Source organism: Kalmanozyma brasiliensis (genome assembly GCF_000497045.1).
Source record: "Kalmanozyma brasiliensis GHG001 unplaced genomic scaffold PSEUBRA_SCAF2, whole genome shotgun sequence".
NCBI lineage: Eukaryota > Fungi > Basidiomycota > Ustilaginomycetes > Ustilaginales > Kalmanozyma > Kalmanozyma brasiliensis.
In genome coordinates, this window is record NW_015961959.1 from 505,156 (window position 1) to 529,811 (window position 24,656).

At 58.2% G+C, this 24,656-nt stretch overlaps 8 protein-coding genes across 8 annotated transcripts; 3 read left to right on the forward strand and 5 right to left on the reverse strand.

Moving 5' to 3' along the window:
• Positions 1–141: 141 nt before the first annotated feature.
• PSEUBRA_002690 (Centromere subunit L) lies at positions 142–1,659 on the reverse strand (the record flags this gene model as incomplete). The annotated part of the gene is made up of 1 exon (XM_016437110.1): positions 142–1,659. One exon carries the CDS (start codon positions 1,657–1,659, stop codon positions 142–144), a length of 1,518 nt encoding a protein of 505 aa, XP_016292591.1.
• An 887-nt stretch (positions 1,660–2,546) lies between these two features.
• On the reverse strand, positions 2,547–7,901 carry PSEUBRA_002691 (1,3-beta-glucan synthase subunit FKS1-like, domain-1; the record flags this gene model as incomplete). Its single annotated transcript, XM_016437112.1, has 1 exon — positions 2,547–7,901. One exon carries the CDS (start codon positions 7,899–7,901, stop codon positions 2,547–2,549), a length of 5,355 nt encoding a protein of 1,784 aa, XP_016292592.1.
• A 3,930-nt stretch (positions 7,902–11,831) lies between these two features.
• On the forward strand, positions 11,832–13,541 carry PSEUBRA_002692 (Glucanosyltransferase; the record flags this gene model as incomplete). The annotated part of the gene is made up of 1 exon (XM_016437094.1): positions 11,832–13,541. The coding sequence occupies one exon, from the start codon at positions 11,832–11,834 to the stop codon at positions 13,539–13,541; it is 1,710 nt and encodes a 569-aa protein (XP_016292593.1).
• A 223-nt stretch (positions 13,542–13,764) lies between these two features.
• PSEUBRA_002693 (Peptidase S54, rhomboid domain protein) lies at positions 13,765–15,561 on the reverse strand (the record flags this gene model as incomplete). The annotated part of the gene is made up of 1 exon (XM_016437107.1): positions 13,765–15,561. The coding sequence occupies one exon, from the start codon at positions 15,559–15,561 to the stop codon at positions 13,765–13,767; it is 1,797 nt and encodes a 598-aa protein (XP_016292594.1).
• A 692-nt stretch (positions 15,562–16,253) lies between these two features.
• Positions 16,254–17,885, forward strand: PSEUBRA_002694 (Transcription factor Iwr1; the record flags this gene model as incomplete). The annotated part of the gene is made up of 1 exon (XM_016437093.1): positions 16,254–17,885. One exon carries the CDS (start codon positions 16,254–16,256, stop codon positions 17,883–17,885), a length of 1,632 nt encoding a protein of 543 aa, XP_016292595.1.
• Positions 17,886–20,246: 2,361 nt separating this feature from the next.
• Positions 20,247–20,825, forward strand: PSEUBRA_002695 (Small GTPase superfamily; the record flags this gene model as incomplete). The annotated part of the gene is made up of 1 exon (XM_016437102.1): positions 20,247–20,825. The coding sequence occupies one exon, from the start codon at positions 20,247–20,249 to the stop codon at positions 20,823–20,825; it is 579 nt and encodes a 192-aa protein (XP_016292596.1).
• A 408-nt stretch (positions 20,826–21,233) lies between these two features.
• Positions 21,234–21,731, reverse strand: PSEUBRA_002696 (uncharacterized protein; the record flags this gene model as incomplete). The annotated part of the gene is made up of 1 exon (XM_059464877.1): positions 21,234–21,731. One exon carries the CDS (start codon positions 21,729–21,731, stop codon positions 21,234–21,236), a length of 498 nt encoding a protein of 165 aa, XP_059321299.1.
• Positions 21,732–21,937: 206 nt separating this feature from the next.
• Positions 21,938–24,013, reverse strand: PSEUBRA_002697 (Zinc finger, C2H2-like protein; the record flags this gene model as incomplete). Its single annotated transcript, XM_059464878.1, has 1 exon — positions 21,938–24,013. The coding sequence occupies one exon, from the start codon at positions 24,011–24,013 to the stop codon at positions 21,938–21,940; it is 2,076 nt and encodes a 691-aa protein (XP_059321300.1).
• Positions 24,014–24,656: the final 643 nt, after the last annotated feature.

The following is a 24,656-nucleotide window of genomic DNA, read 5'->3' on the forward strand; positions in this document are numbered from 1 at the left end:
CCGGTCCATCTATCATGACCCACCTTGGATCGACATCATGTATCTGCACACGAGCAACCAACGTGTACGTTGAGCACAGCATGGACCCGCTTAGCAGAGCACATTGAAGTTGCCATTGAGAACTGATTGACGACGCGCGTGTCACTCTTCCCCACCCTCCTCACCCTCCACCACCCGCCTGAGGAACCCAAACACGGCGCCAGCCCTGCGTCGATCGCTCGGCTCGCCCTCCTCCTCGCCTTGCTGAGTCCGCTTGAGCAGACTCTTCTTCGCCTTGCCCGCAGCATCGCCTCCTGGCACCTTCGAAATCTTAATCCTGCCTGCACCCACGCTGATGCCCGCAACGCCGATCCGGGTCAGCTCCAGCGCGTCCAACGGAATCGACGTGTGCGTCGACAAGTAGTGGTTCAACGCTGGCAGCAGTGGTTCGTCGAGCGCAAGCCCGTCCAGCAGGCTCATGCACACCTCCCACGGCACGGTCAACGTCAGCGAGGTCAAATCGGGTGCTGGGCCGGACATCGTCTTGCCCTTGCCCGCGACTTTGAGCGGGAACCCAAAGACGAGCTCCACAGGCTTGACAGCGCTATCCGCGGCCCGCTGCTCCTGAGTGCGCTCGACAGCGTCCTGGATGCCCATCTCGGTGCGCGTCTGACGCACGATGAGTTCGACCAGCGATTCGAGCCGCGATCCACGGAGGCGCGATGAGATGGCAGCAACACCACCCGCCGAGGAGATACGACAGTCGAAGCGTTTCTGGATCCAGTCGAGCGCGTGACCAAGCACCACAGGACCCACGTTGACCGAGGTGGCGAGCAACGGATCGGCGCCGGACGCAACCGACGACGGTGCCTTGGTCGCGATCAGCGGGTATCTGCGAGAGGTACGGGATCGCTCGTCGCGAGTCGTCGATGCAGGGACGAAGACGATGTGGCACAGCTCGGCGGGTGTCGCTTCCTGCGCGGAGCGTGAACGCAGCGAGGCGATCTTGTTCTTGTCCTGCTCGGCTGCTGGTTTGCCTAGCTCGATCTCGATTGCCCATGGACGCGCTCTTGCCTCGCCGGATCGGTTCGATGCTTGCAGAGCACCTGTGAACTCGGCGTCCTCCAGGAAGCCGATGCGGACGTGCCCAACTTTATCGATATCTGCTCGACGCCTGCGTTCTGGAGGTCGGAGGTCGCCGCTACCAGGATCCCGCGCATCGATCGTGGTGCCGCCAGATTCGAGGAATCCAAACCCGTCACTGAGCCGCAAGTTGATATAGTGCTGGAGCTCGTTTCTCAGCATCTGGAAGAGCGGTCGAGATACCTCTTGAATCGAAGCCGGTAGCGAAGAGAAGTGAAGCGGAGACACCGTGTGAAGCCGCAATGTTCGGTCGAGCAGGACGCGTTCTGCATACGCCCACTTGATGTCATCCTGGACCGCGCTGGCGGCCGACTCGCGTGCGCGTCTGCGAACGTTCGAGGCGGCCGAACCAGAGTCGGTGGCAGAGTCTTCCCCGGATCGACGCGAGGCTGATCCGATGGATGGCGAAGGGCGGACATTGGAGCGCGGCCTCTTTGACGGTACCTTGCTGGTCGCTGGTGGTCGCTTCTGTGCGCCGCCTGCGCGCGAAGCCGAGATGCCTTGGTCGAGCTGGCTGCGAGAGGAGGACGATGACATGGTGCTGATGTGAAGATGCTACAATTCGATATAGCTGACTCGCTAGGTTTTACCGACTGAAGGCGACGATCGAAGCTGTCACGCCTGATGAATAGCCCCGGCGACGTGCGTGCAATGAGATGGAGGGATGAGGGGCTCGGGAAGCGCGCTCTTGGTAGTGCAACCTGAGCAGGCGTTCGTGTCTGACGAGGCGGCAGCGGATAGTCTGGATGTCCCGAGCCGAGTCGTGCTTTGGGGTTGGCTGTTAAGTGTATCGATGATGGTGATAGTGAAGAAGGTCGAAGCATCAAGTCGAGAAGACAAGTCCAAGACGAAAAGCACAACACTCAATCCTCCACCACCAAATTCGCGTGTCTTGGTTGACTTGCAGCAGCTGCAGACGGCAGAATCTCAAAATTGGAGGAGGCAGCACCCTGAAAAGCAAGGCGCGTCGACGCGACCAGCTGGCTTTCTCTGGCGTGACCGACACAAATAGTCATCCAAGCATCAATCAAACACCTGCCCTCATGATGCTCACCAGAAATCACTTGCACGTCTTTGCTCAAGCTCAGTGGGTAAGCCGAGGCAGCAGTCACATGCGCACACAGAATATAGGGAAAGAGAAATGGTCCATTCAATTGATGCTTTGTGCAAAAGGTAATGCAAAAGTGAGGAGGAGAGCGCAGGGAGAAAGCTATTTGACAGAGAGAGAGAGGGGGGCAGAGCAGCATCGGCTCCGACGTCCGATGTCAGACGTCGGGAGAGCCTACATAGTACAGAACTCTAGAGGATAGTGACAGTGAGAATGTTCAAAGACATTAGCGACAAGGAAATTTGGGAACGAGAAATGCAGGACGAAGCCGGGAGGCGCGAGAGGTATGCTGGTTGGGAATTTTGGGGGGATGCGCTCAGAGCGATTTGCAGAACGAGCAGTTCAGGTCGATCGTTGATGAGAAGACCGCTGGCAGGATGATCAGAGCCAGGAAGACCGCGAACGAAAAGACGAAGAGGATCAGGTACCTCCAGACAATCGACCTTCGCTGCTTTCGCTGACGAAGCGAGAAGATGGGCGCGTGGATCTGCTTCGACGGTCGCAGCCAGAAGAGCGCCGTCGAGTGCAGCCTGTCAAAGTACGGGATCAGGCATGGCAGCGAGAGACCGAAGAGCAGAATGTGGGCTGTCAAGAAGTCGGCAGAGAAGAGCGACATCTCGATGATCTTGACCACAAACTCTCGTGCGGGCTGGCTGAAGGCGTGACCACCGAGGCCACGGCCGTACCATCGACCGGTCCACCAAGCACGGTTGGTCTCGTCGTGCTTGAGCTCTCGCGAAAGCACCAGGGCGATGAGGATCTTGAAGATGGCACGCTGGATCGCGATGACCGCGATAACACCCAGCACGGCGTGCGAGGCGTTCCACAGCTCGAGGAACCACAGGAACTCGAAGGCGACAATGACACCGACGACGGCGAGCACGTGGGCAATCGAGGCCATGATTGAACCAAACTTGGCACAGCAGTTGTTGAGCGCCGGGCCGAGGAACATGCTGATCAGGAAGAGCACCAGCAGGATGGCGGCGTTCCACACGATGGGACCGAGGGCGATGATGGCGATGCGCACAATCGCACCCTGGGGCGGGTCTCCTTGCTGGTGGAAACTCTTGACGAAGGCGTAGGCGACCACAAAGATGACGGCAAGGCAGATGGGGAAGATGACCTCGGCGAACAGGATGGTCCTCCAGCCTGCACGAGGCACGTCTCCGGCCAGCTTCTCGCTTGGGTGTCCGAGACGCTTCTTCTTGTAACCGGTGACCTTGGTTCGGCTGAGACGGCAATAGCCGATCCACGAGTTGGCGTGGCTGCGGCTGTTACCACGCGACATCCAGCGCAGGAACTCGCGGTAGTCGATGATGAAGTCCGAAGCAGAGAACTGGTGAGGGTTGAACAGGAAGGGAGCGATGCAGAGGGCCAAGATCGAGATCCAGAAGTAGATCAGGTGTGGGATCCAAAGCGTGAGAGTAATGTAGAGCAGCAACAGCAACAGGCGCATGCCCGAGTAGATCGAAGGACCAGCGAATCGGCTGTAGAGCAGCGCGAAGCTTTGACGCGTGGTGGCGAAACCTCGTCCAGTGGCGATGTAGCGAGCACCACCGAAGGTCAAGTTGCTGATGATCGAGTGAGAGTACGTCATGGTCGAGAACACCTCGAAGATGGGACTGAGACTCATGAAGTGCTTCGCCAGACGGACAAAGGCCGAGATAGCGCCTCGCTCCGAGAGCTCCTGCAAGAACAGCGGCAAGAAGGCGATCATGAAGACGAGGAAGATGCTGATGATGGTACGCTTGATCCAGAGGAAGACCGGGTTGAGGTAGTAGCAACCGCCCGTGCCCACGATGTACTCGCTGTTGGTGGTGGCGCACACACGCAGCTGCGAGTTGAGCGTACCGATGAACACCATGGTGAACATGAAGAGCTGCACCGAGAGAATGACGAGAATGTTGTTGATGTGGAAACCGGGGTGGCCGTAGTAGAACGTGAGGAAGCGATCGGCAGGCAGCTGCGTGCCGAGGTAGTAGTACTCTCGCGACAGCATCTGCTCACCCATTCCGTTACCGAGCTTGGTGGTGAAGTTGAGAATGGTACCGAAACCAAGATCACGACCCTTACCGCACTGGTAGTACTCGACGTGCTTGATGCGACCACCGCGACCGAATGCGTTCATGCCTGCATAGATATCCTCGTTCAAGTGAAGACCCTTTTGCGCCTTGGACACACCACCGCGCGTGGTCATGAAGATGGTGTTGAGGAAATCCGGGTGACCATAATGGAGCTTACCACCAATCTGGGCAAGACCACGACCGGCCATGGTACCGAACGTCTGCTCCTTGCCGGCAGCGACGTCACCGAGGATACCGATGTTCTCGGAGAAAATGTACTCTCGTGCACCGAGAATTGCGACGGGCGCCTTGGCGAACTCCTGATGTCCGGATCCGTACGGGTTCTGGTTCGAGACGTTGAATGACTCGAACTCACCGAGCACGCTGCGCACCTTGAGGCATTCTTCGAGGTAGTTGTCCTGGTTGGCATCGATGAGCTGCACGTACTCGCCGCGGTTGAAGATGATGGCGTGGTTCTGGTTGTCCGACTTGCCGTCACCGAGGATAGGGTTACCGGGCAGCTCGACGCGGAACTTGGGGCGACGCTTTCCGTTGGGCAGGATCTCAGAGTGACCGTCGACGAGCGCCGAGAACCATCGCGACTCGCCGCCCTCCTTGCGAGGAGCCTCCTCGTCGAGGTAGGCAATCTGCAGGTCGGGGTAGGCGCGAAGCAAGAATTCGGCGTTCTCCTGTTCCTCCTTGTTGAACTTGGAGTATCGCTGCATGGAAATGACAAACTTGAACTTGCGGCGCGACATGCGTTCGAGCTCGCGCTCGAGCTTCTCGGTGTTGCCGCCGAACAGCTGAACGACCTCGGGGTTCTCGACGCGGTAGAGCAGCTTGATGGCCTTGGAGTAGTTCATGAAACCAGAAACGGTACGGTAGAGGGTCTGAGCACGCAGCGACGACCAAATGCGCGTTCGCAGCGTGTACTCGGGCGCAGCCGACTTGAAACCGATGCAGTAGAAGGGAAGGTCGTCCGCCTTGGCCGAGTTCTTGGTGCCGGACTTTTCGTCGCTGTCACCACCGAAGGGCGAGTTGCCTCCAAAGCCTTGCGACTCTTCGGCGAGAATCTTGGTGTCCTTGACGAAGTTGTCCCATTCGACGGGGTGGAGCTGCTTGAGGTACTCGAGCAGCGTGACACGCGTGTTCTGGTCCTCCTCGCGAATGATCTCACGAAGCGAAAGCAGGATCTTCTCCGAGTAGTGGGGAACGAGGACGGTGAAGGTGGGCATGGCGTCGATGGGTAGTGGCTCGGGGAGGGCTGTGGTGAGCGACTGGGCGAAGAAGCTGATACGGCGCTCAGCCTCGGAGCCCTTGGGGAAGAACTCGGGCTTGACTCCCTTGTCGGTCTGGCTGATGAAGAAGGTCGGGGCACGGAGGGTGCGCTTTCCGTTCTCACCGGCGGGCACCTGGTGGTAGAGGAGCTTCTGGACGTGGTCGATCGAGAGCAAATGCTCGCGGTACATCGAGATGATGACGGCGTTCCAGACCTGCGAGACGAGCACCTTGGGCTTGTACTTGATCTCCATGTCGGCGGTGGCGAGCAGCTTGGCGTAGATGCGCTTGGGCAATCGCTGGAAGATGTCGGACCAGGGCGTCCAGATCGAGAGACCCATGTGGAAGGACCAACCGATGGAGAAGACCGTGTTCCAGATGACGTACCACAAGAAAGTGTCGAGGAAGAAGAGACTGAGATCCATGATGGTCATGAAGGTCAAGGCGAAGGCAGGCTGGTTGGAGCAGAGCGCGGTGCCGAAGTACTTGTCGCTGCAACCCTGCACCTTCATGGTGATCATGACGGCGAGCGGGTCACGGAACGAGAGGGTCAAGAAGAAGTACGACTCAGTGAGCTTGCATCCGAAGACGAGCGTCCAGAGCAGGATCGAGACGGCACGGTGGCTCTTGACGAGAGGGGCGTACGAGGCGGTGAAGGTCTGGTTGGCCAGGTACTTGCGCGCCTTGCCTGCGACACGGTCACCGAACATACGGCCCGAGGGCACAATCGAGAAGAGCGCAGTGATGCAGCCAGCGAGAGCCAGGTGGACGATGGCAACAATGTTGGCGACGTTGCCGCTGTTGTTGAAGCCAAAGACGTAGACGGCAGGAGCGATCGTGATGGCAAGGCAGATAGCAAGGAAGATCATGCGGCGCATCAAGTGGCTCGTGTTGTTCCAGGTGGTAGGGATGTACGAGAACTCGGCCATGGTGGCAGCAATCATGATGAAGGACGAGATGGCACCACCGAGGCCGGCTGCTGAGAGCGACTCGGCCGTGGTGGGGTTTCGAGAGCGAGCGTAGATCTTGGGGGCGTTGTACGCCGTGTAGTAGAAGAAGACCGAAATATGCAGAATCCAGATACGGTTGAAGTTGACGAGAAGGTGGAAGAATGAACGCTTCTCCTTGTACGTCTTGAAGAAGACGCGGGGCCAGTCGATCTTGTCAAACTTCATGAAACGCTGACTTGGCGGCACGTCGACGAGGCGCGTCTTGTCGTTCAGGATGATCCTGCCGATGCCCTCGGGGTACCAGAAGAGCTGGTTGACGTCGTCGTATCCGATGGTCTTGTCGTGGTCCTTCTCCTTCTTGACGAACTTGCCGTCAACCACCTCGAAGACCTGGTCGCGGAGGAAGCGGTAGAGGGGCTTGACGACCGCGCGGAGGTAGAGTCCTTCGGGGACGGGCTCCATGCGGTTCTGGCACTCTGGCGAGCGGTAGTAGTCGTCTGCGCACTTGAAGATGAAGCAAAGACATTCGGGCACGAAACGCACTTGGCCACCTTCACCCCAGCAGAGCAGGTAGAGGGCGACCTGCCTTGTGCGGTCGTAGTCGCTCATCTTGAGCATGGCGTCACGCCAGCGGGCCGAAGCGGACTGGAGCGACTTTGCGCTGGCGGACTGCAGCTTGGCAGCAGCACTGGCAGCGGCGTTCTTGCCTCGCTTGGCCATGCTGGCTGCGCGCGCGAGACCGGGGTTCTGCACTTTGCCAATGGCGTCGTCGAGGTCGAGCTGAGCAGCAAAGTACCATTTACGGTAGTTGGCGTGTTCGCCACCGATGTAGTCTGCGTGGATGGTCATGAGAGCCTGCTGCGGGGTCATGCGACTCGAGCGCGAATCGAGCATGATCATGAGGTGGTCGTACATGTTGCGCATGTTGTCGCGCTGGAAACCGAACTTGTTGGCGAGATCGATGAAGATGTCCTCGATCTCCTCTTTCGAGAGAGGAATGTTGTGCTCAGCGGTCCAGGCCGGGTAGGGCTCGCGCTGACGGTATCCACCGCCAGCACCAGCATCAGGGTAAGGGCTGGAGATGCCCGAGGGAGCGTACGAGCCCTGACCGAACTGACTGCCGGGACCGGGTGTGTAGCCTCGCTGGGCGGACTCGGAGGAGTAGGCATAGTTGTCCTTGTAGGCGCCGCCCTCGTACGAGTCGGCATCGTAGCCGTGGCCGCCGATGAGGTCGGCCTCTGAGCGCTCGGAAGCGTATGTGTCTCTGCGTTCGTTGGGGAAGTAGCTGGCTTCACTGCTCTGATCGTCGTGGTACGCAGCGCCTGCGAAAGGGTTGTTGGGCGGCAGCTGGTGCTGGCCAGCGCCATTTTGGGACGACATCCCGGGCGATGAGGTATGGATGGAAGTTGTCGGTTGTGCTGGTGGGTGTTGAAATTGAAGCGATCGACAATCAAGGCGGTTGATGAAGATGTTGAAGCTAGGTGTCGATGCTTGCAAGTTCGTCAAGGAGCATGCATGAACACTTCAGCGAGATACGAAGCTGTTGTTGACCGTGATCGTCAATGTCACGAAGACCGTTGCTTGCCACTGTTGACTCCTGTGTGTGACCGCGTCTCTGTGGTGAGTCTCGTCGACGCGACCCGATAGCTTGAATTGTGCTATCGCTGTAGTGCAGATGGTGTCGATCGAAACAGGCGCCGAGAAGATGACGAGGTGGGTGGAGAAGAGTGAAGATGGCGAGGTCGAACTACGGAGCGAAGAACGAGCGATAGCCAAAGGCGTGTGTGGACGGAGTGAAGGAGAGCGTCGGCGCAGAGAGGGGGGCGTGGTGTCGAGGCAGCGAGAGAGGACAGACCGACCGCAGGCAGGACAGCACAGCACAGCGCAGCACAGCACGGCGCAGGGCCCAGGCGAGGCCAGGAAAACTGACAGCGAAACGAGAGAGATGCGCAGAGATCGCAGCAGCAGCGCGCCTGCAGGTTTCGCGAGGAGCAGGCGGCAGCAGTCAGAGGGGGATGCGTCAGGAGTACTCGAAAATCTCGAAATTTGAACCGATTTTCAGAAAAGCACAGCCTGGACTGGGCACGCCGAGCGCTGCGCGTCTCATCTGCGGCCGTGTCGCAGTGTTTTTTCTCTCTCTTTTTTGTTTTCTGAAATTCCTGTCTCAGAGCGCAGGATCAGGGTCAAGAAACTTTTTGAAAATTGTCGGGTGTGCGTGTGGAACCACGAGGATGCTGTGCTTCCGCCCATACCAAGCTTGTCTGTGTGCTCGTCTCCACCCTCGTTGACTGCCGCGCTTTCCTGGCAGCGATCCTTGCAAACAAAGGGGTCGGTAGAAGTCGCTGCTGGTCTGACGATGCTGAAACGAAATTCGTGCAGAGCCAACATGCTTGATCGAGCCATCAAGAAACTCGACGATGTGAGAGATGATGCACAAGCTCAGGGGCGCCAGTCAGCAACACAACCTCGATTGTGCAGAATCGACTCCGAACAAGCAGCTGCTGGTGTTGCTTGCTTCACCGAGGAGCAGCGATGTGAGCAGCACGCAAGGCAAGGCAAGGCAAGGCAAGTCGGTGGTGCTGCAGCCGCTCATTACAAATTGTATTCAGGTCTTGAACTCTTGGGAAGCGAGAACTCTTGGTCTTCTGCACGATCAGAATGCCGATCGGCAGCCAGAAACACTGCTCGAGTGCCCTCGAGGCGATCTGGATGATTTGACGTCGCCTTTTCTCCGATGCTGTTTTCAAACAAAGATCTATTTCCATACTTGTAGGCTATGGAAATTTGAAGTTGAGCTTCTCGCCTTTGTAATGGACCATTTAGGCTGTCAAGCGTCGGCTTTCGTCTTCGCGCGTCGTCACATCACATGAAGCGACCGACCGAGCGAAGATCGAGCCAAGCCAAAACAATGGCAACGCGGTACAGTATCGAAACTTCCTCGACGGGAACCCTGGTCACTTGCACGTGCTGCCGCCATCGACCCTGTTTTACCTGTAAGCTAGCCTTTGGGCTGCTCGGTCGAGCCATAGTTGCTGCACAATCATCGCTCAAGATTAGGAAGGACAAACACAGAGGTGGTCGGCAGAGTCTTGGCCGGCCAAGGAAGAGAAAGAAGCTCGGAGCGTGCAGCCTGTGCGTCGGTTCGACCAGCTCGTCTCCGAACGATTCAAAGACCGTCGGCAGTGCGTCACTTGGGTGGGTGAATTTAATCAAACTTGGTGCGCCATGATCTGGTTGGGACCGGCGATAGAGAACCCTTGGCATGGCTTGGTCGCTTGGCAGATCGAGGGGCAGCACGTTCGGCAAAGCAGGACACCAAACAGATGGAGTTGAGTTGTGCAGGTTGGCCATGTTACGTCGAATGATACCGTTGACGGACTCAATAGGCTCGTCTCTCCAGAACGCCTCTCGACCTGTTCACCTGCTTGTGATGGTCGTAGGCTGTCCGTCCCGTGGCAGGTCTGACTGTTGCTCGCTCTCGCTTCGTGATAATGCTTGGTCGACCAGTCCTTGTAACGGCAGCTCACTGAAGCGACGTGCGATCGACGCTGCATTTCGGTGGACTGCTTCCATTGTGCCAGCAAACACGCCGCTTAAGATCGTACGTACTTAGCGTGCAATCACATGCAGCGAGCCCTTTCGAGGGTCAGTGCGGTGGGGGATCGACAAAGGACCCTTCATCATGCAGCCGCCATCAGCCGAGGCCGCGATCGAACTCGGCCTCGAGGCTATCGCACGAGTCTAGTACCACACCTGTTCTGGCTCTTGTGCTGCGGCGAGGCACCCACTCTTCGTTCCATCCTTCCCGTATGCGATAGTTACTTGAAGGGGGCCGGCTTATGCCGGGATAGGCGTGTCTGCAGCGTCACCATGGACTCGATCATGATGGGCGGCCGAAAAGGCTGTTTTTCTGTGCCTCAATTTTTCGCTACCATTTCCTAGCGCCTTTTTTGACAGCATGCCAAATGCAAGATTGGCAAGGGCACTGTCACGAAATGAAACGCAAGGTGGCACCTCGACGATCTGACAAGGCATCTCGGATCCGCTGAATGATCACAGTGGCTGATCAGAGACGAAGGCAAGGTCTTTCAACGTCAGCATGGTGTTTGAGCGCCAAGCGTCTGGATCGTCAGCTCCAGCCGACAGCGCCAAGACATGTGCTGCGTGTGTTTTTCGCAGCCGACATCAAACCGTTCGCGCCAAGCTTGTCGCCATCGTATGTCCCAGGCCTGACACTTGGCTATCAGCTGATGAAGCAGATCATCATTTTTGCCTCCGACGAGATCACACTAGCGCTCAAGTCAGAGCACAGCCTTCGCTTGGACGAGCAAGTGTATTGACTCTTGGCAGAGGCTGGCTTTCAGAAAGCTCGGAGCGAGACAGAAGCAGCGGCCGCGATGGCGTTTGATGCTCTGTTCTCGGAAGAGGGCTTCCGAATGAGCCAGGCGAGCGAAAGCCGTGTCGAATCAAAACAAGCCAGAGTTCAGGCCAATGATGATGCTAAAGACCTTGTGGAAGCGACTGCAATCCTGCTCCTCGGTCATCCGCTGCAAGGTGCATCACCAAGAGAGAGTCGCGCGCTGGCCAAAGCAGAGCCCACCTATCCGACAAAGGCAAAATCCGGTCTTTCAAAATTCAGAGCTTGCTCGGCGCTCGCGACCGAACCAACACGCTGTCGAAGGCCACTCAGCCGAGTGTTGTGATCTGCGAGCTCAGCTTTGGCGGAACGAGCGCTTTTCTTCACCACCGCGGCCTCGGATGAGCCGCCGTGCTGCCGTAAGCCGGAGCGCATCCAGACGGAGGTGATCGAAGCCAATCTGAAGGTCATCGCGTGCTGGGCCGCGGGAATGTCCGTTCAAGCTTGAAGAGCAGGAGGACCCTGATCGACCGTGCTTCTGAGCTGCGTGTTCCCCTGGCGTGAGGCGGCCATCTAGGAACCACAGACCATCGGAACGCCTCCTGCGGCTCACTTGCAGATCTGAAGCATGCTTTGTCAATGCATCGCATAACCCGACAGCCTCATTGAACGCTGTCTGCAGGCCGAATCTTTCCAAGAGAAGACTAGCGCATCTCACGCCACTTTGACGTGCAGCTTCAGAGGCGTGTAAAGTGCAGCGTCACACAGCATCTGACCGCGGGGCTTGGCGTTCCAATTGTTCGCTCTCTTCCGCCGTTCTCCTGTGCATCCCCCTGCTGCGTCCGCGTCCACGCCCTTGGGTCCGACTAGCCGCCCTTTGCCGTCCGTTCACTAGTAAGCACTCCTTCTCATCCCTCCACCATCATCGTCAAGCTTCGAGGTCATCCCCAACCATGGCGCGCCATCCACTCAGACCGCTGGGTTTCCTCTTCGCCCTCCTCGGCCTCATCGCCCTGCTGGCACAACCCTCCTCCGCGATCCCCTCCGTCACCCGACGCGGCAAGTACCTCTACCAAGGCTCCAACCGTTTCTACGTCAAGGGTGTCGCCTACCAAGAGCCCGCTCCCGTAGCAGCCTCGACCGCGGCCAACGATGCCAACGGCGGCTTCCCCGAGCCGGACAGCTTCACCGATCCCCTAGCTCTCCCCGACGCATGCACGCGCGACGTTGCCAACTTCCGCGACCTCGGCATCAACACCATCCGCGTCTACTCGGTCAATGCGAGCCTCAATCACGATTCGTGCATGTCCACCTTCAGCAACGCAGGCATCTACGTCATCCTCGACCTTGCCTTGCCGCTGAATGGTTCCATCAACCGCGCGGAGCCTAGCTGGGACGTGGGTCTGCTCAATCTGTATGCGACGACGATCGACGTCTTTACGCGGTACGACAATCTGCTTGCTGTCAACATCGCCAACGAAGTTGTCACGCAGTCATCCAACGCCGACTCCGCACCATTCATCAAGGCTGCCGTGCGCGACGTCAAGGCCTACCTTCAATCAAAGAACTCCAACGTCCTCGTATCGTACTCCTCCACAGATGGCGCCAACGGTGTCAACCAGTGGCGAGATCAGCTGGCGTACTACCTCACCTGCGGCTCCGCTGCGACCAGCATCGACCTGTACGGCCTCAACTCGTACAGCTGGTGTGGGCAGAGCTCGTACGCCCAGTCGGGTTACAACTTGCTCACCTCGGATCTGGCCGATCTGCCTGTGCCGGCGTATCTCGCTGAGTTTGGGTGTGTCGAGGGTGTGGGTACGGGCAATCGACCCTGGACCGAGGTGGCTGCGTTGTACTCTAGCCCCATGACGGATACGTTTAGTGGTGGTGTGGCGTTCAGCTACTTTCCGCAGAGTTCTGGGCTCGACTACGGTCTGGTGTCGGTCTCTGGTAACAGCGTGTCGACGCGGGGGGACTGGACGGCGTTGAAGAACGCTTTTGCCGCCACTTCGTCCGCTCCGACCTCCGCCCCCGCCGGTGCGAGTAGCAACCCTAGCTACCCCACCTGCAGGGGGAACACCGCCAACTTCCCTGCGTCGACCACTCTGCCGCCAACCCCCAACCCCGAGCTGTGCGACTGCATCGAGTCCAGCGCCTTCTCCTGCGCGCTGACAACGGACGCGTTCAACTCGCCCAACATCATCGGCGTCCTCACCGGCCAAGCATGCATGTATCTCGGCGAGCAAGGTGGGTCCTGCGCGTCCATTCTTGCGGATGGTCAGACGGGCACGTACGGCAACTACTCGGGTTGTTCCGCGGGCCAAAGGTTGGAGTGGGCCATGTCGAGGTATTACGAGGTGACTGGGTTTAATGCTGTTAGCTGCGACTTTGCGGGCAATGGCACGGTGCGGGCGCCCCCGCCGGGCAACCAGACGAGCATCAGGAATGCGTACCAGACGTGTTTGGGTCAGAATCCGGTTGGGGTGACGACGCCGAGGCCGGACGTGAGTGGGAGTGTCAATAGCACGGCTACGGGTGCTGCGCCTACGACGTCCCAGACGGGGACGGGTGGAAACGCGAACTCTGCAACGAGTGGGGCGGGCGTGATGGGTGGGATGTTGATGGCGTTGGCACTGGCCGTTGCTGGTTGGTGCATCGTCTAAGAATGGTAAACTACCTTTCGCTGGCCTCCCGCCCAACACAGCCGTCGCGACGGCGAACGCTTCTCGGACACTCTGCTATGTATACCATCTCTGGAACAATGTTTTCTCAACAACGCTCGCCAGCTGATGCGGCTGTCTCGTGTGCTGCTCTGAATGCGCGTGAGCGAAAGGTCATTGTCCATTGAAGTGAATGTGCAGAAGTGTCTGTGATCGTTTCCCTCCATCAAGTGGTGCTACCGCCACTGCTGACGGTGAGCCCGTTGCCCTTGCAGCTGCTAAACACGGGCAAGCAGCTGAGGTACCTGCACCACGTGCATGCCTTGGTTGGATCTGGCGAGTTGTAAAAGTTGCTTGCCAACCCGGCAAAGAAGCCTACCGCCAACCCCAGCGCAACGATCCTCAGCACCCACGTTATCACCCTATGCCTCTTCGTCGCATGAATGGCAGGTGCGAACACCAAGCCGCCCAAAAGACCCACACAGAACCCGCCGATATGGGCAAAGTTGTCCAACCCGGGCAACAAGCCCAATGCTAAACCTACGATCGCAAAGACGACGGAGGTGGCCAGTCGCATCTTCGCCCGGTACTCGTAGCGCCAGTTGTAACATAGATCCACCAACTCGATGGAGATGCACGTGTAGATCGCCCCGCTCGCCCCCAATGCTGGTTGACCGATCAACCCGAAGTTGCCCCCCAAGAGATTGCCACCTATTCCACCGGCAAAATAGACGATCGTATACGCCACCGAACCGATCAGCTTCTCGATCTGCGCACACAGCGTCAGCTGCACGAGCAGGTTGAAGAAGATATGCACGAATCCAGCGTGGACGAAGATCGCACTGACAAAGCGATAACTCTGGTTCGGATTCGAGGCGTCTTTCAGCCCGCAGATCTGCGATATGGGACACAGCTGCGAGGGCGTAAAGAGGTTCGAGGCAGAGGTTGAATCGCGCAGGCAGGGGAGCTGTTCCGAGGTGGGCAGAGCAGGGACGTTGCGCATGCAGGGCACGAACCGCGCGCCGAACGAGATGAGGAATTCCGCAGAGGGACCGAGCATCGGGCTGATGGAAGGGCGCGTTTGGACCGCTTGCCCCGTTTCAGAGGCCGCTTTGACAAGCTCGATGACGAAGACGATGACGAGCGCGACGGCGACGATATATGTGACGTATGGCCAGTTTTGTCGGCCGATGCCCTGGCGACGTCGTTCGATCTGGTCGCGCAGCTTGTCTTCGTCGGACAGATGGCGGTTGGAAGACCGGGAGAATTTGGCGAAGAGCCCGCCTTTGGCTTCTTCGTCTCCAGCTGGCGGATAAGACTGATCCATCTGATTCGACCAGAGTGCTTCATCTCCGCGTTTGAGCTGCTGTGCTTCATCATGCTCGTCCTCTGCATAGCCCATGGGTCCGGCGTGGTGCTTGAGCGGCAGCGCGGTGGTGCTGGTGTCGTATCGAGCGTGGTCGTAGCCACGGTCCATCGAATGCTCGTTGTAGTAAGGGCTCGGATCATCGTAGTGGCTAGAATAGGGCGCTGACTTCTGCTGCAAGTAGTGCGCTCGGGAGTTGCGGTCCGCTCCCGCGTCCGAGTAAGCAGGGGCGTGATCAGGATCGGTGTTTTTGCTAATGCCAACGCAGCTGATGCTGTCGTGGGGTGCTAGTGTGTCTGCTCTGTCAAGGATAGATGGACCCGCGAGCGCTCGATCTTCGGAGTAGTAAGGATCGTGCTGGAGGTATGAGTGACGTGCGGCGGCGGTTACGGTGGGGTGCGGCGGCGGCGCAGTGCTGAAGGCTTCGAAGGGATCGGTATACATAGAGGGAGAATCGACACCCATGTGGCTAGCAGGGAGGACAGCTCGATGGGCGTCTGTGGTGGTGTCGTTACTCGCAGGGTGAAGATTGGAGGCTCCGGCAGGTGAGATCATGTACTCGACTCGATCGTGTTCCGTGTTGCCGTACGGCGATGGGTCCCAAGCCGAGCTGTGGTAGCTGTGCTGCGCTGCATTTTCGCCAGGGTATCGACTCATGGTGGCGCCGACCAGAGTGTGCCCGTCTGCTTGCTACCTTTGCAAGACTGAGTCAAGGCAACGGCGGGATGGTGGTGAGAAGAGGAAGACAGGCTGCAGATTGAAGGTAAGTGTTGGTCTCGAGCGGATCAAGTAGTGTTGCTCCACAAATTTGGCTCAAAACTGCGCAAGCGGGGTCGCTTCGCTGGCGGCAGAGCTTCATGTGATAGCTTGACCCACAGTCGACTGCATGCAATCACATTGTCACTTTCGACTCTGCAGTTCATTGTAGATGCCCCTCGGCGTTCAAAGAGCTCCGTCTGGCGCTTGTCTATATCCTAAAATGTGTCGATAGAGGGTGAACCAACGCAAGGACATGTCCGTCCAATGCGATAACTTGCCCGCATCAAGATGTTAGCTCTCCTGCCTCACATCTCGGCGGCAAAAACAGGGTCGCGTGCAGCAGTCACGCGCTCTGAAAGTGGAGTCAAAAGCCAAAAAAGTTCGACAAGAAAGCACGGACATCATCTTTCGAGCTTCCCACCAGGGTCTCCCTCACTGGCAGCATCGCTTTTCAGCATTCGGAAGGACTGGGCTCCTCCCTTGGCACTACAAAGACCCATCGAAGCATCAGACGGATTGCGCCTGACTTGCGCAACGATTCCTCCTGAGAAGCGGAACGACAAAGCCATCGTTGGCCTTCAGTGTTCAGCATGCCGGCCACTCGACCCTCGACTGCGGCTTCCTCGTCCGCATCGCCATCACTCGCAGCGTCACGACAGGGCTCCTCCAGTCCACTCGCATCTCAGCAGCATGACAGCGACGACGACGACGGCAATGGCGTGCAAATGATCCTCAGGATCAAACGCAAGCGCAACCAAGACCCGGTCGATGCGCTGATCATCCAGCAGAATGAGCGCAGGAGCAAGCGCAGGTCGATAGTGCTGCCCAACGACGGTGCCGATGAGCAAGGAGGGTCCAGTCAAGGCGCGGCTTCCGATGCCACCAATGCAGCGAGCAAGCAACGTGGCGTGTTTCGTTTGGCAGAGACAGTCTCGCTCGGATCGTTCTCAGATCCTGTCGCAGCACGGAAGCTTCACCAACGCATATCGGCGCTGAGCAGAGCGAGTCCAGCGGGTCCCAGCACAAAGCCGCTGCAGCCCTCGAAGCTAGCTCAGAGCGTCTCGTCGCCGTCGCTGCAAGGTTTGCGACCGCTGGATGCATCTACGAAGGACACCGATCAGACGCGGGCCCACCGCTCGCTCGGCAACTCGGTTTCGTCGCTCAGCGCTTCGACGGAGGGATTGTCGTCAGCGACACCTGCCTCGAGGATCAAGGCGCTGGCATCCGAACAGATTGATCGGGACAAAGACCGTCGGTCTCGCAGCGGCACACCTGTCGGCATCCGATTCAAGGTCATCGCAAAGGAGCATGCAGGCGGCAAAGGGCTACGACGATCTGGCAGCTCAGCAAGTCTACGAAAGATGCGCTCTACGGCGGAACCGAATCGTCCCTGGCACACACCAGCAGGACCACCCGTGATCCGGTCCAAGAAGGAGAAGGAAGCAGAAGCCATCTTTGGACGCATCATCGATGCCGAGACCGAGTCCAGCAATGCTGCGCAGGCATCGAGCTCGAGAGCCAAAGCAGAAAAGCAGAAAGCACCAACACAAGAGGATCATGAGATGGCCGGGCTGGACGCCAAGTTTGCCGAGATGCTGGGTGACTATCTGCGGTCCAACAACATTGAGCCATCGCAGGACATAGATCAGATAGCTCAGGGAGCTTCGGCAGCAGGCGTCAGCGAAGAGGATGTGGTCGCAGGTCACGAAGACCAGGTTGCAGAAGAAGACGATGACGAGGATGACTACGTCTACGATGTTTACTATCGAGACATGCTGCCCACCAAAGCAGGACCTCAAGGATCCGCAGAGACAGGGCTCGAGCCGGCACAGGTGGCAGGGCGTGGGAAAGGGTCGTCCGCTGCTGCTGTGCCTGACTCGATGGCGTTGCCTCGAGTGCTCGGCGGTGAGGTGGTCCCACCCGAATCGGCTACTCACACCCCCAACTGGTTCCCTGGGCTCGACGTTGCTGGGCCCAATGCTGTCGTCGCATCATTGGAAGGATTCGAAGACAGCAACGACGAGCTGGAGCAGGCGGATGAGGAAGGCTTTGAGAGCTTTGATGAAGGCGAAGACGAGGACAGCAACGACGAGGGCTTCTACCGCAACGACTATCCCGAGCAAGAGCTTCCCGAAGCGGACGAGGTCGACTTCGACTACGATGACGACGATGTCGATGAGGATGAGCACGACTCGTACTCACTATCTGACGGTAGCTTCTGAGGTACAATCGTCCTCCCCGAGACAATGTCAGGTGGAAACATTGTCTTGTCAAAAGCGGAGGGAAGCGGGCGAAGTGTGTGCAGTGCATGTACAGTGAGACAACTGGAGCGGCTCCATGCGGCAACCTCGTGGTCTCCGCCGAGATGGAAGTTCCCACGATGCTTCTTCGGACTTAAGCTGCCAGTGCTGCTGCCGCTGCTCGTGCTGACTGGCCTCGAAGATCTTCATGCGACTGCAACCCGAGCACACGAAAGAAGCAAGAAGAGGAGCGAGCGGAGTTGGAGTGGGCCCCTCGCATCAACGTTTTAGTTTGGCTGTTTCCCCATGAGGGGCACTTTGACCGGTAATCAGGCAGCTGCAGCATGTAGCCGAAAGGGGCCGGGCTCGATTGATCGATCAGAAGATTGATTCCCGACTCGGATGCACCTCGCCATCATCCAGTCCGATCCTTAAGCGAGAAGGATATCGCGGTCAACAGCTGAGCAGCCGAGGCCCATTCGGGAAGGATGGAAGGGGTCTATGTGACACCTGATGCAGACCCATGTGAACATTGGGAAGCGCTTCTCGCTGTGCCGGACGGAATGACGCCGGATCGTTGTGATTTGTTCCAAACTCTGGTGGTGCCCAGCTTTGCAAGTCCGCCAGAGGAGCATGCTCACTGTTGAGGAGGGTACAGACAGGACGGAGCGCAGGGGCAAGGGCCATGTTTCGGACCTGCATCGAGCTGTTTCTGCATCTTCTCACGCTCGGCGTTCATCCTTCCGCAGAAACGAGACTGTGTTCAAGGGCGCTTGTGCAAAGACACGATGATCTACTGTAAGCTTGACAGTTGGTCGGAGAAGAAGATGAGAGCCAAGGCAGGGAGCGGAGAGTCAAGAGAGGTATTCTTTAGATCAAGGCTCTATTGTACGCCCTCCTTTTTCCCAGGCTAGATTGTATTGGCAATTTCAAATCATAGCATCACGACGCTCAACCAGAAAAGGCGTGGCTTCATTATATGCAATCAACGCTTTATCCTAGCGAGGCTGTCCTTGTTGCCCAAAGACCAACCCTGTATCGCTTCGAGGCCCATGCTGGCGCTGGTGATGATGTCTGTGGCTCACGCTATTGACCATGGCAATCCCACATATCACCAACCCGCTGATTCTCGTTGATAATATAACTCAACTGCAACGCCAAGGGGGGCATCGATCCTCAACCCACATCGCCATACCGCCTACCAGCCAACCGTCGTGGGGTGTGACATTCTATTGACCGGCAGCTACGGGGTCTGGCTTTTGCGTACTTGCTGCTCTGTGGGCGGCGATTTTGACATGCGTAGATTGGGGACCATCACATCACAGCGCAGCACCCTCTTCTATAATACTTGGGATAAATAAATTGTCCAAAATTGGTAGGCCCGCGCGTCGTTGGCCTGTTGGGCACAGTGCTTTTAGGCTGTGTTGGCCGTGCGTGTGGTATTTTATTTTTTCCGCTTGCGTCGTCGCTGAGGCCAAATTGACATGCCTGTGCGACACTCACACTCAGTCACTCGGTCACTCACCCTCTCATTCAGCTTCCGCTCGTTTGCTTGTTCCACACTCATCCAACATTCATCTTGCTCATCCAACCTTTCGCCACCATCGTCACCACCTTGACCACTCTCTCGGCTTCCGCTTCCCACCACCACCACCCACCCTACGCCATCCGATCACGATCGCCATAGCTGCGACATTTCTGCTCACTGCGTCTTCTCGTCAGAGCAGCGTAGTCCCTTATACCCTTCTCGGCCCAAGCTTCCGACCGCTTCACGCACGCAGTCGCTGTCTCACTGCTTACCTAGGAGCTCGTCTCGTCCGCCATTCGAGCTGCTCCCTAAGCGTTGCATCTCGCGCCCATTCAACCGCAGCTCAACTCGAGCCGCCCTGCGCACCTCGAACCAAGTCACGGACCCGCACGCGACCATTGCATCTCGCGCTTTGACCAGCATCGCGCGCCTCGAGCTGCCTCGGAAGCATCACATCGGCGCAGCATTGTCCTGACGCTTCGCCTTCTGCATCGGCGCAGCGTTTCATCTGGCCAGCCTCGCTGCTCACGGACCCATCCTACAACGCGGTCCGCGCTCTTTCACGCACCCGCAATCGCTACGCCTCTTGCGTTCGCATTCACGACTTGTTGTTGCCGCTCATCAGTCGGCATCTTGCAACTCCACGTTCGCTCTCCTCTGCACCAGCTACGGTCCATCGCGGTCACGTATCAAAAGCGCACGAGGACCTACCCACATCGCACCTCGTCGCGATAGTTTCAGCAGCATCGTACTAGCCACGAGCATCAGCACCATCATCGCAGCTTCACCAGCAGCGACAGCACACATTGCCCACCATGAGCGGCAAAATGATGATCTACAAGCTCGTCGTCTTGGGAGACGGAGGTGTGGGCAAGACGGCGCTCACCATCCAACTGTGTCTCAACCACTTTGTCGAGACGTACGATCCGACGATCGAGGATTCGTATCGCAAGCAGACGGTCATTGACGATCAACCGTGCATGCTCGAGGTGCTCGACACGGCGGGTCAAGAAGAGTATACCGCACTGCGGGACCAGTGGATCCGCGAAGGCGAGGGGTTCCTGTTGGTCTACTCGATCTCGGCGCGCGCGACGTTCGAGCGCGTCGAGCGCTTCCGTAGCCAGATCTCGCGCGTCAAGGACCAGGAACCACATACCGTCCCCATCATGCTCGTCGGGAATAAGTGCGACAAGGTCAACGAACGCGAGGTGTCGAGAGAGGAAGGTCAGGCACTGGCACACCGGTTGGGATGCAAGTTCATCGAGAGCAGCGCAAAGACGTGTGTCAATGTCGAGAGGGCGTACTATACGGTGGTGCGGATGATCCGGGAGCAGAGGGAGGGGACGGTCACGCAGAAGAAGGAGAAGAAGAAGAGCCGGTGCACCATTCTTTGATCGCACCTCGCGTCGCGAAATCTCCTTTGCCAGCGGAACACGCTCCGCAGCAGCACACACATGGATAGTTCTCCCCCGCACGCATCCTCCCCATCCGACGATACCAGCATCTACCTTCCCCATAGGGCGCAGTCGCAAACCGACCACGTTTGGCGAACAGCCCCATCCTACATGTCAAATACACTCTTTCTCACGTTCTCTGATGCATCGTTACTCGGTCTTTCGTGTGGTGCGGGTTGTGGCCGGTTCCGCGTCTTCGGATTCTGGTCGTCGTCGACTACTTTGTGGCCGTCGTAAATTTGGATTTCTGGGGCTGTGCGTCCGTCTGTCGTAGCGGCTGAGACGAGCTGAGGTCTCACGCGGCGGGCAAGGGGCGTCGCATCTCGGGCAGGGTCTCACACAAGATGCTCAGACGACGGAAGCACACACAGAGATGTCAGTGGATTTTTTTTTGGTATTGACGAAGGAGCCGCAGGGGGCTCGACTAGGTTGGATGGGAGGCTGGGAGGTCCAGGTGCCAGCCTGTTGCGATGCGAGATGTTGACTTGATGCTTGCATGGAGGTGCTTGCTTGGGATCTTGATGTTGTGATGATATCTTGATTTCTGGGTGGTGGTCGACGCTTGTTGCTGACCTTGATGCTGGATGATTGGAGGTACTGCTTGATTCTCGTGGCAGCGGTGCTGCTCGATTCGATGTTGAGATGCGCGTTCTGGAGGGCCGACCGCTTGGGATCTTGTGGGCCGCTCTTGGGTGATATTGTTGGTGAGGCGGCGCTTTGGCGGAGGATCGATGAGAGGGATGCGCCCGACGTGGGCGAGATGGACGGGACGAGGGCTTGAGGATGGATCAGGCGACCAATCGACGAGGTGATGTGCGAGGACGGCGAGGCGGACGAGAACGTCATGATGGACGAGACGACGGGACACATGGGCGAGGGGAAGGTCGGGCGCTGGACTAGACGAAGGCTGAGGTGGAAGAATCGGGCGAGGGTGACGAGCCGATGACCCAAAGAAGGGACGTCGCAGAGCAAGGGAGAGGAAGGAAAGGTGGATCGACGACGACGAGACGTTCGTGAAGACGTCTCGACGTCGATTTGGGCCACCGTTCCGCCTACCACATGCCCGGCGGCGCCTTGTTCTTAGGCCATCTGCTGCCTCCCTTTTTCAGATGATCCCACCACTCCTTCGGCGGCATGTTTGCGCCCTTCGGATCACCTGTACCAGTATAGAAGTACCCGCAAAGCTCCTTCTCCTTGCCGTGAATCGCCTTGCAGTGTCGGTTGCAGTCGCGCTTGTTGAGATACATCCGGCCCAGCGTGATGCACTCCGGGATGCCGCAGTGCCACTCCCAGTAGCGGATCGGCTCGTGCGTCTTGATGTGCGCCGTGAGGTTGTGTCGCGTCGTGCAGCTTTTATCGCAGGTGGGGTCGGGGCACGGGGGCTTTTCCTCGGGGGCGACTTTGGGCTTGGCGCGCCGCTTGTTGGGCGCCTTGGTGGCGGCAGCAGCGGCTGGAGATTTGGCAGCGGCGGGTCGCCTGCCTCGGCGCTTGGGGGCCGGACCGGATGAAACGGGTGCAGGAGCGGTGGTATGGGCCGGCATCGCACCAGCGAGATGGGGGATCGCGCTGCCTGAGCTGTGATAGTCCGTGGGGATTGGCGTAGGCGTTGGCGCCGAGACACGGGCGGAGCTGTCCAGCTGCTGATGCTGTTGCTGATGCTCTAAATGCTGCTGCTGCTGCAAGAAGATCTGGTCGAAGAGGCTGCTGCGGCTCGATGTGGCCTCGATCTCGGACATGATGCGCTCCACCGCAGCTCTACTCTGCTGGATCTCTCTCTGTCGCTGCTCGAGCGCTTTCTGGTGTGACTTGGCGGCCTGCTGCACCTTGTTCGACGCTTTTGTGGCCGTTGTCTTCGTGGTCGGTGCCTTCGTAGGTGCTGTGCGCTTGCGTGCGCGAGGAGCCTTAGTCGAGGGGACGACGGGTGTAGTGGGAGGAGGCGCTATGAAACGAGGGGCTACAGTGGCAATCGACGCGGGAACGTGGGTGTCCCTGGGGCGGAAGGTGTGGTTGAGCCTTTGCTGGGAGATATCATCAAGTCCGACTTGAAGTCCGACTTGAGTGAACCCGGACGCCGCGACGAGACGGTCGGCTGTGTTGAGCAAGGGGACTGACAGGCTTTGGTGTCCGAAGTTGTGGTCGGGGATCCAGCCGAGGTCGTGAGGAATCATTTGGTGAAGAGGCTGGAAGGTGGGGATGAGGGGCTGGATAGTGCTTGCGAATGGCTGCGCGAGGGTGTGAGCTGGAAGCGCGAAGGGGTTGCTGGCATGCACTCCAGCATCGACTGCAGAGAACACGTTGGCTGCGTCGAACATGCGCGTGTCCACGCTCGAGGTGTTACTTCCTGTCGACTGCGAGCTGCCTCTAGACATAGCTGGAGTACTCGACGACCCGTCGACGGTCAACGGGCTCGACAGGTAAAGAGGCGAGCCTTCGGCCTTGATCGCCTGCTCGCGGGACTCGCCAGTGGAGGGAAGCGAATTGACTCCATTCTCGAGCGCAATGGTGGACCCGTTCAAGTAGGTCATGTCGAACGGATCACGACCGACGACCTCATTCATCAGACCCAACGAGTCAGGGATCAAAGCTGACTCATTGGCCCGGAGAGGCGCAGTCACAAAGCCTTCAGACGACCACGGGTTCTGTACGGGAAAATGGCCATTGATCAACGTATCGAAGTTTGCGGGGTCGCTGAACAGTTCCTCGAAGCCTCCTGGGGTCGTCTCGACGCTGAAGGTGCCACTGAGCGATAAGTCGGTCGCGAACGTTGACGGGTGCTCCGGCATGTAGGCATAGCTCGTTTGGATCTCGTCGATATTGAACGGATCGCGAGCCGTGCCGGTAGAATCATGAGCTAGATGAGGCCACTGACTGGGAACCGTCAGCGGCGTGGCGAGGACATTGTGGTAACCATCGGACGTAGGCTGCTGGGAGGACGGCGGCGCGTCGAGCGAAGCTACCCCGGGAGCATGATCAACGGCTGCCGAGGGCGGATGGTTGAGACGGTCCACCGCCTTCGCGACCAGGCTCGGCTCGGACGCGTTGCCAACGTGCGGGGAAGCGACCGGGGGAAAAGAGGAGGTATCATGGGGTGGAGTGCTCCAGGGAGAGAACTCGAGGTAAGAAAACATAGGTGAAGATACAGCGGATTGCAGGGGGAGCTCAGCTTCCAGCCTGCGAGGGTGGATTCCAGGAGCTTGGAATGGGGAAAGGAGAGTGGGAAGGAGTGTTGAAAAGATCGTTGGATTGAGTCTTGAGGTTTCGGCGGTGAAAGAAGTGCTTTCAGTGGTGAAAGAGAGCTCTTGATCAGACCCTTTTATGCGTAGCGACGTCCACCCAAATCGAATCCACCTTTCGACTCGGCACTTCACCTGCCAAGTACCCGAGTCACGCTCATTCGGGTAGCCCTTCGGGGCACAGACCTGCTGTGTTGAGCGAGAACTCCGTGCGACTCAGCCGAATCAAAGGGACAACTTCTCCTCTGCGTGTGATCTCAGAGTGTTTACACGGATGCAGATGAAGGCGTACGTCACAAGCGATTGGATCTGTGACATTTGCAGAGCTACTCGTGCCGATTATTGACGTGTTAAGGTTCGACTACGTCAGCCCACGGGGCTGAAATGCGTCGGCTGTGTTCGGCCGGGCCTGCGACCTGTTCTGGCTCAAGTCACATCGAGATTGAACGGGGCCTTATGCTCCCGTTCAATTTCGAGCTGACATCAATCGGACAGCACCTGCTTCGATTGACGTCGGGAAGCGGAACTTTCTCGCTGC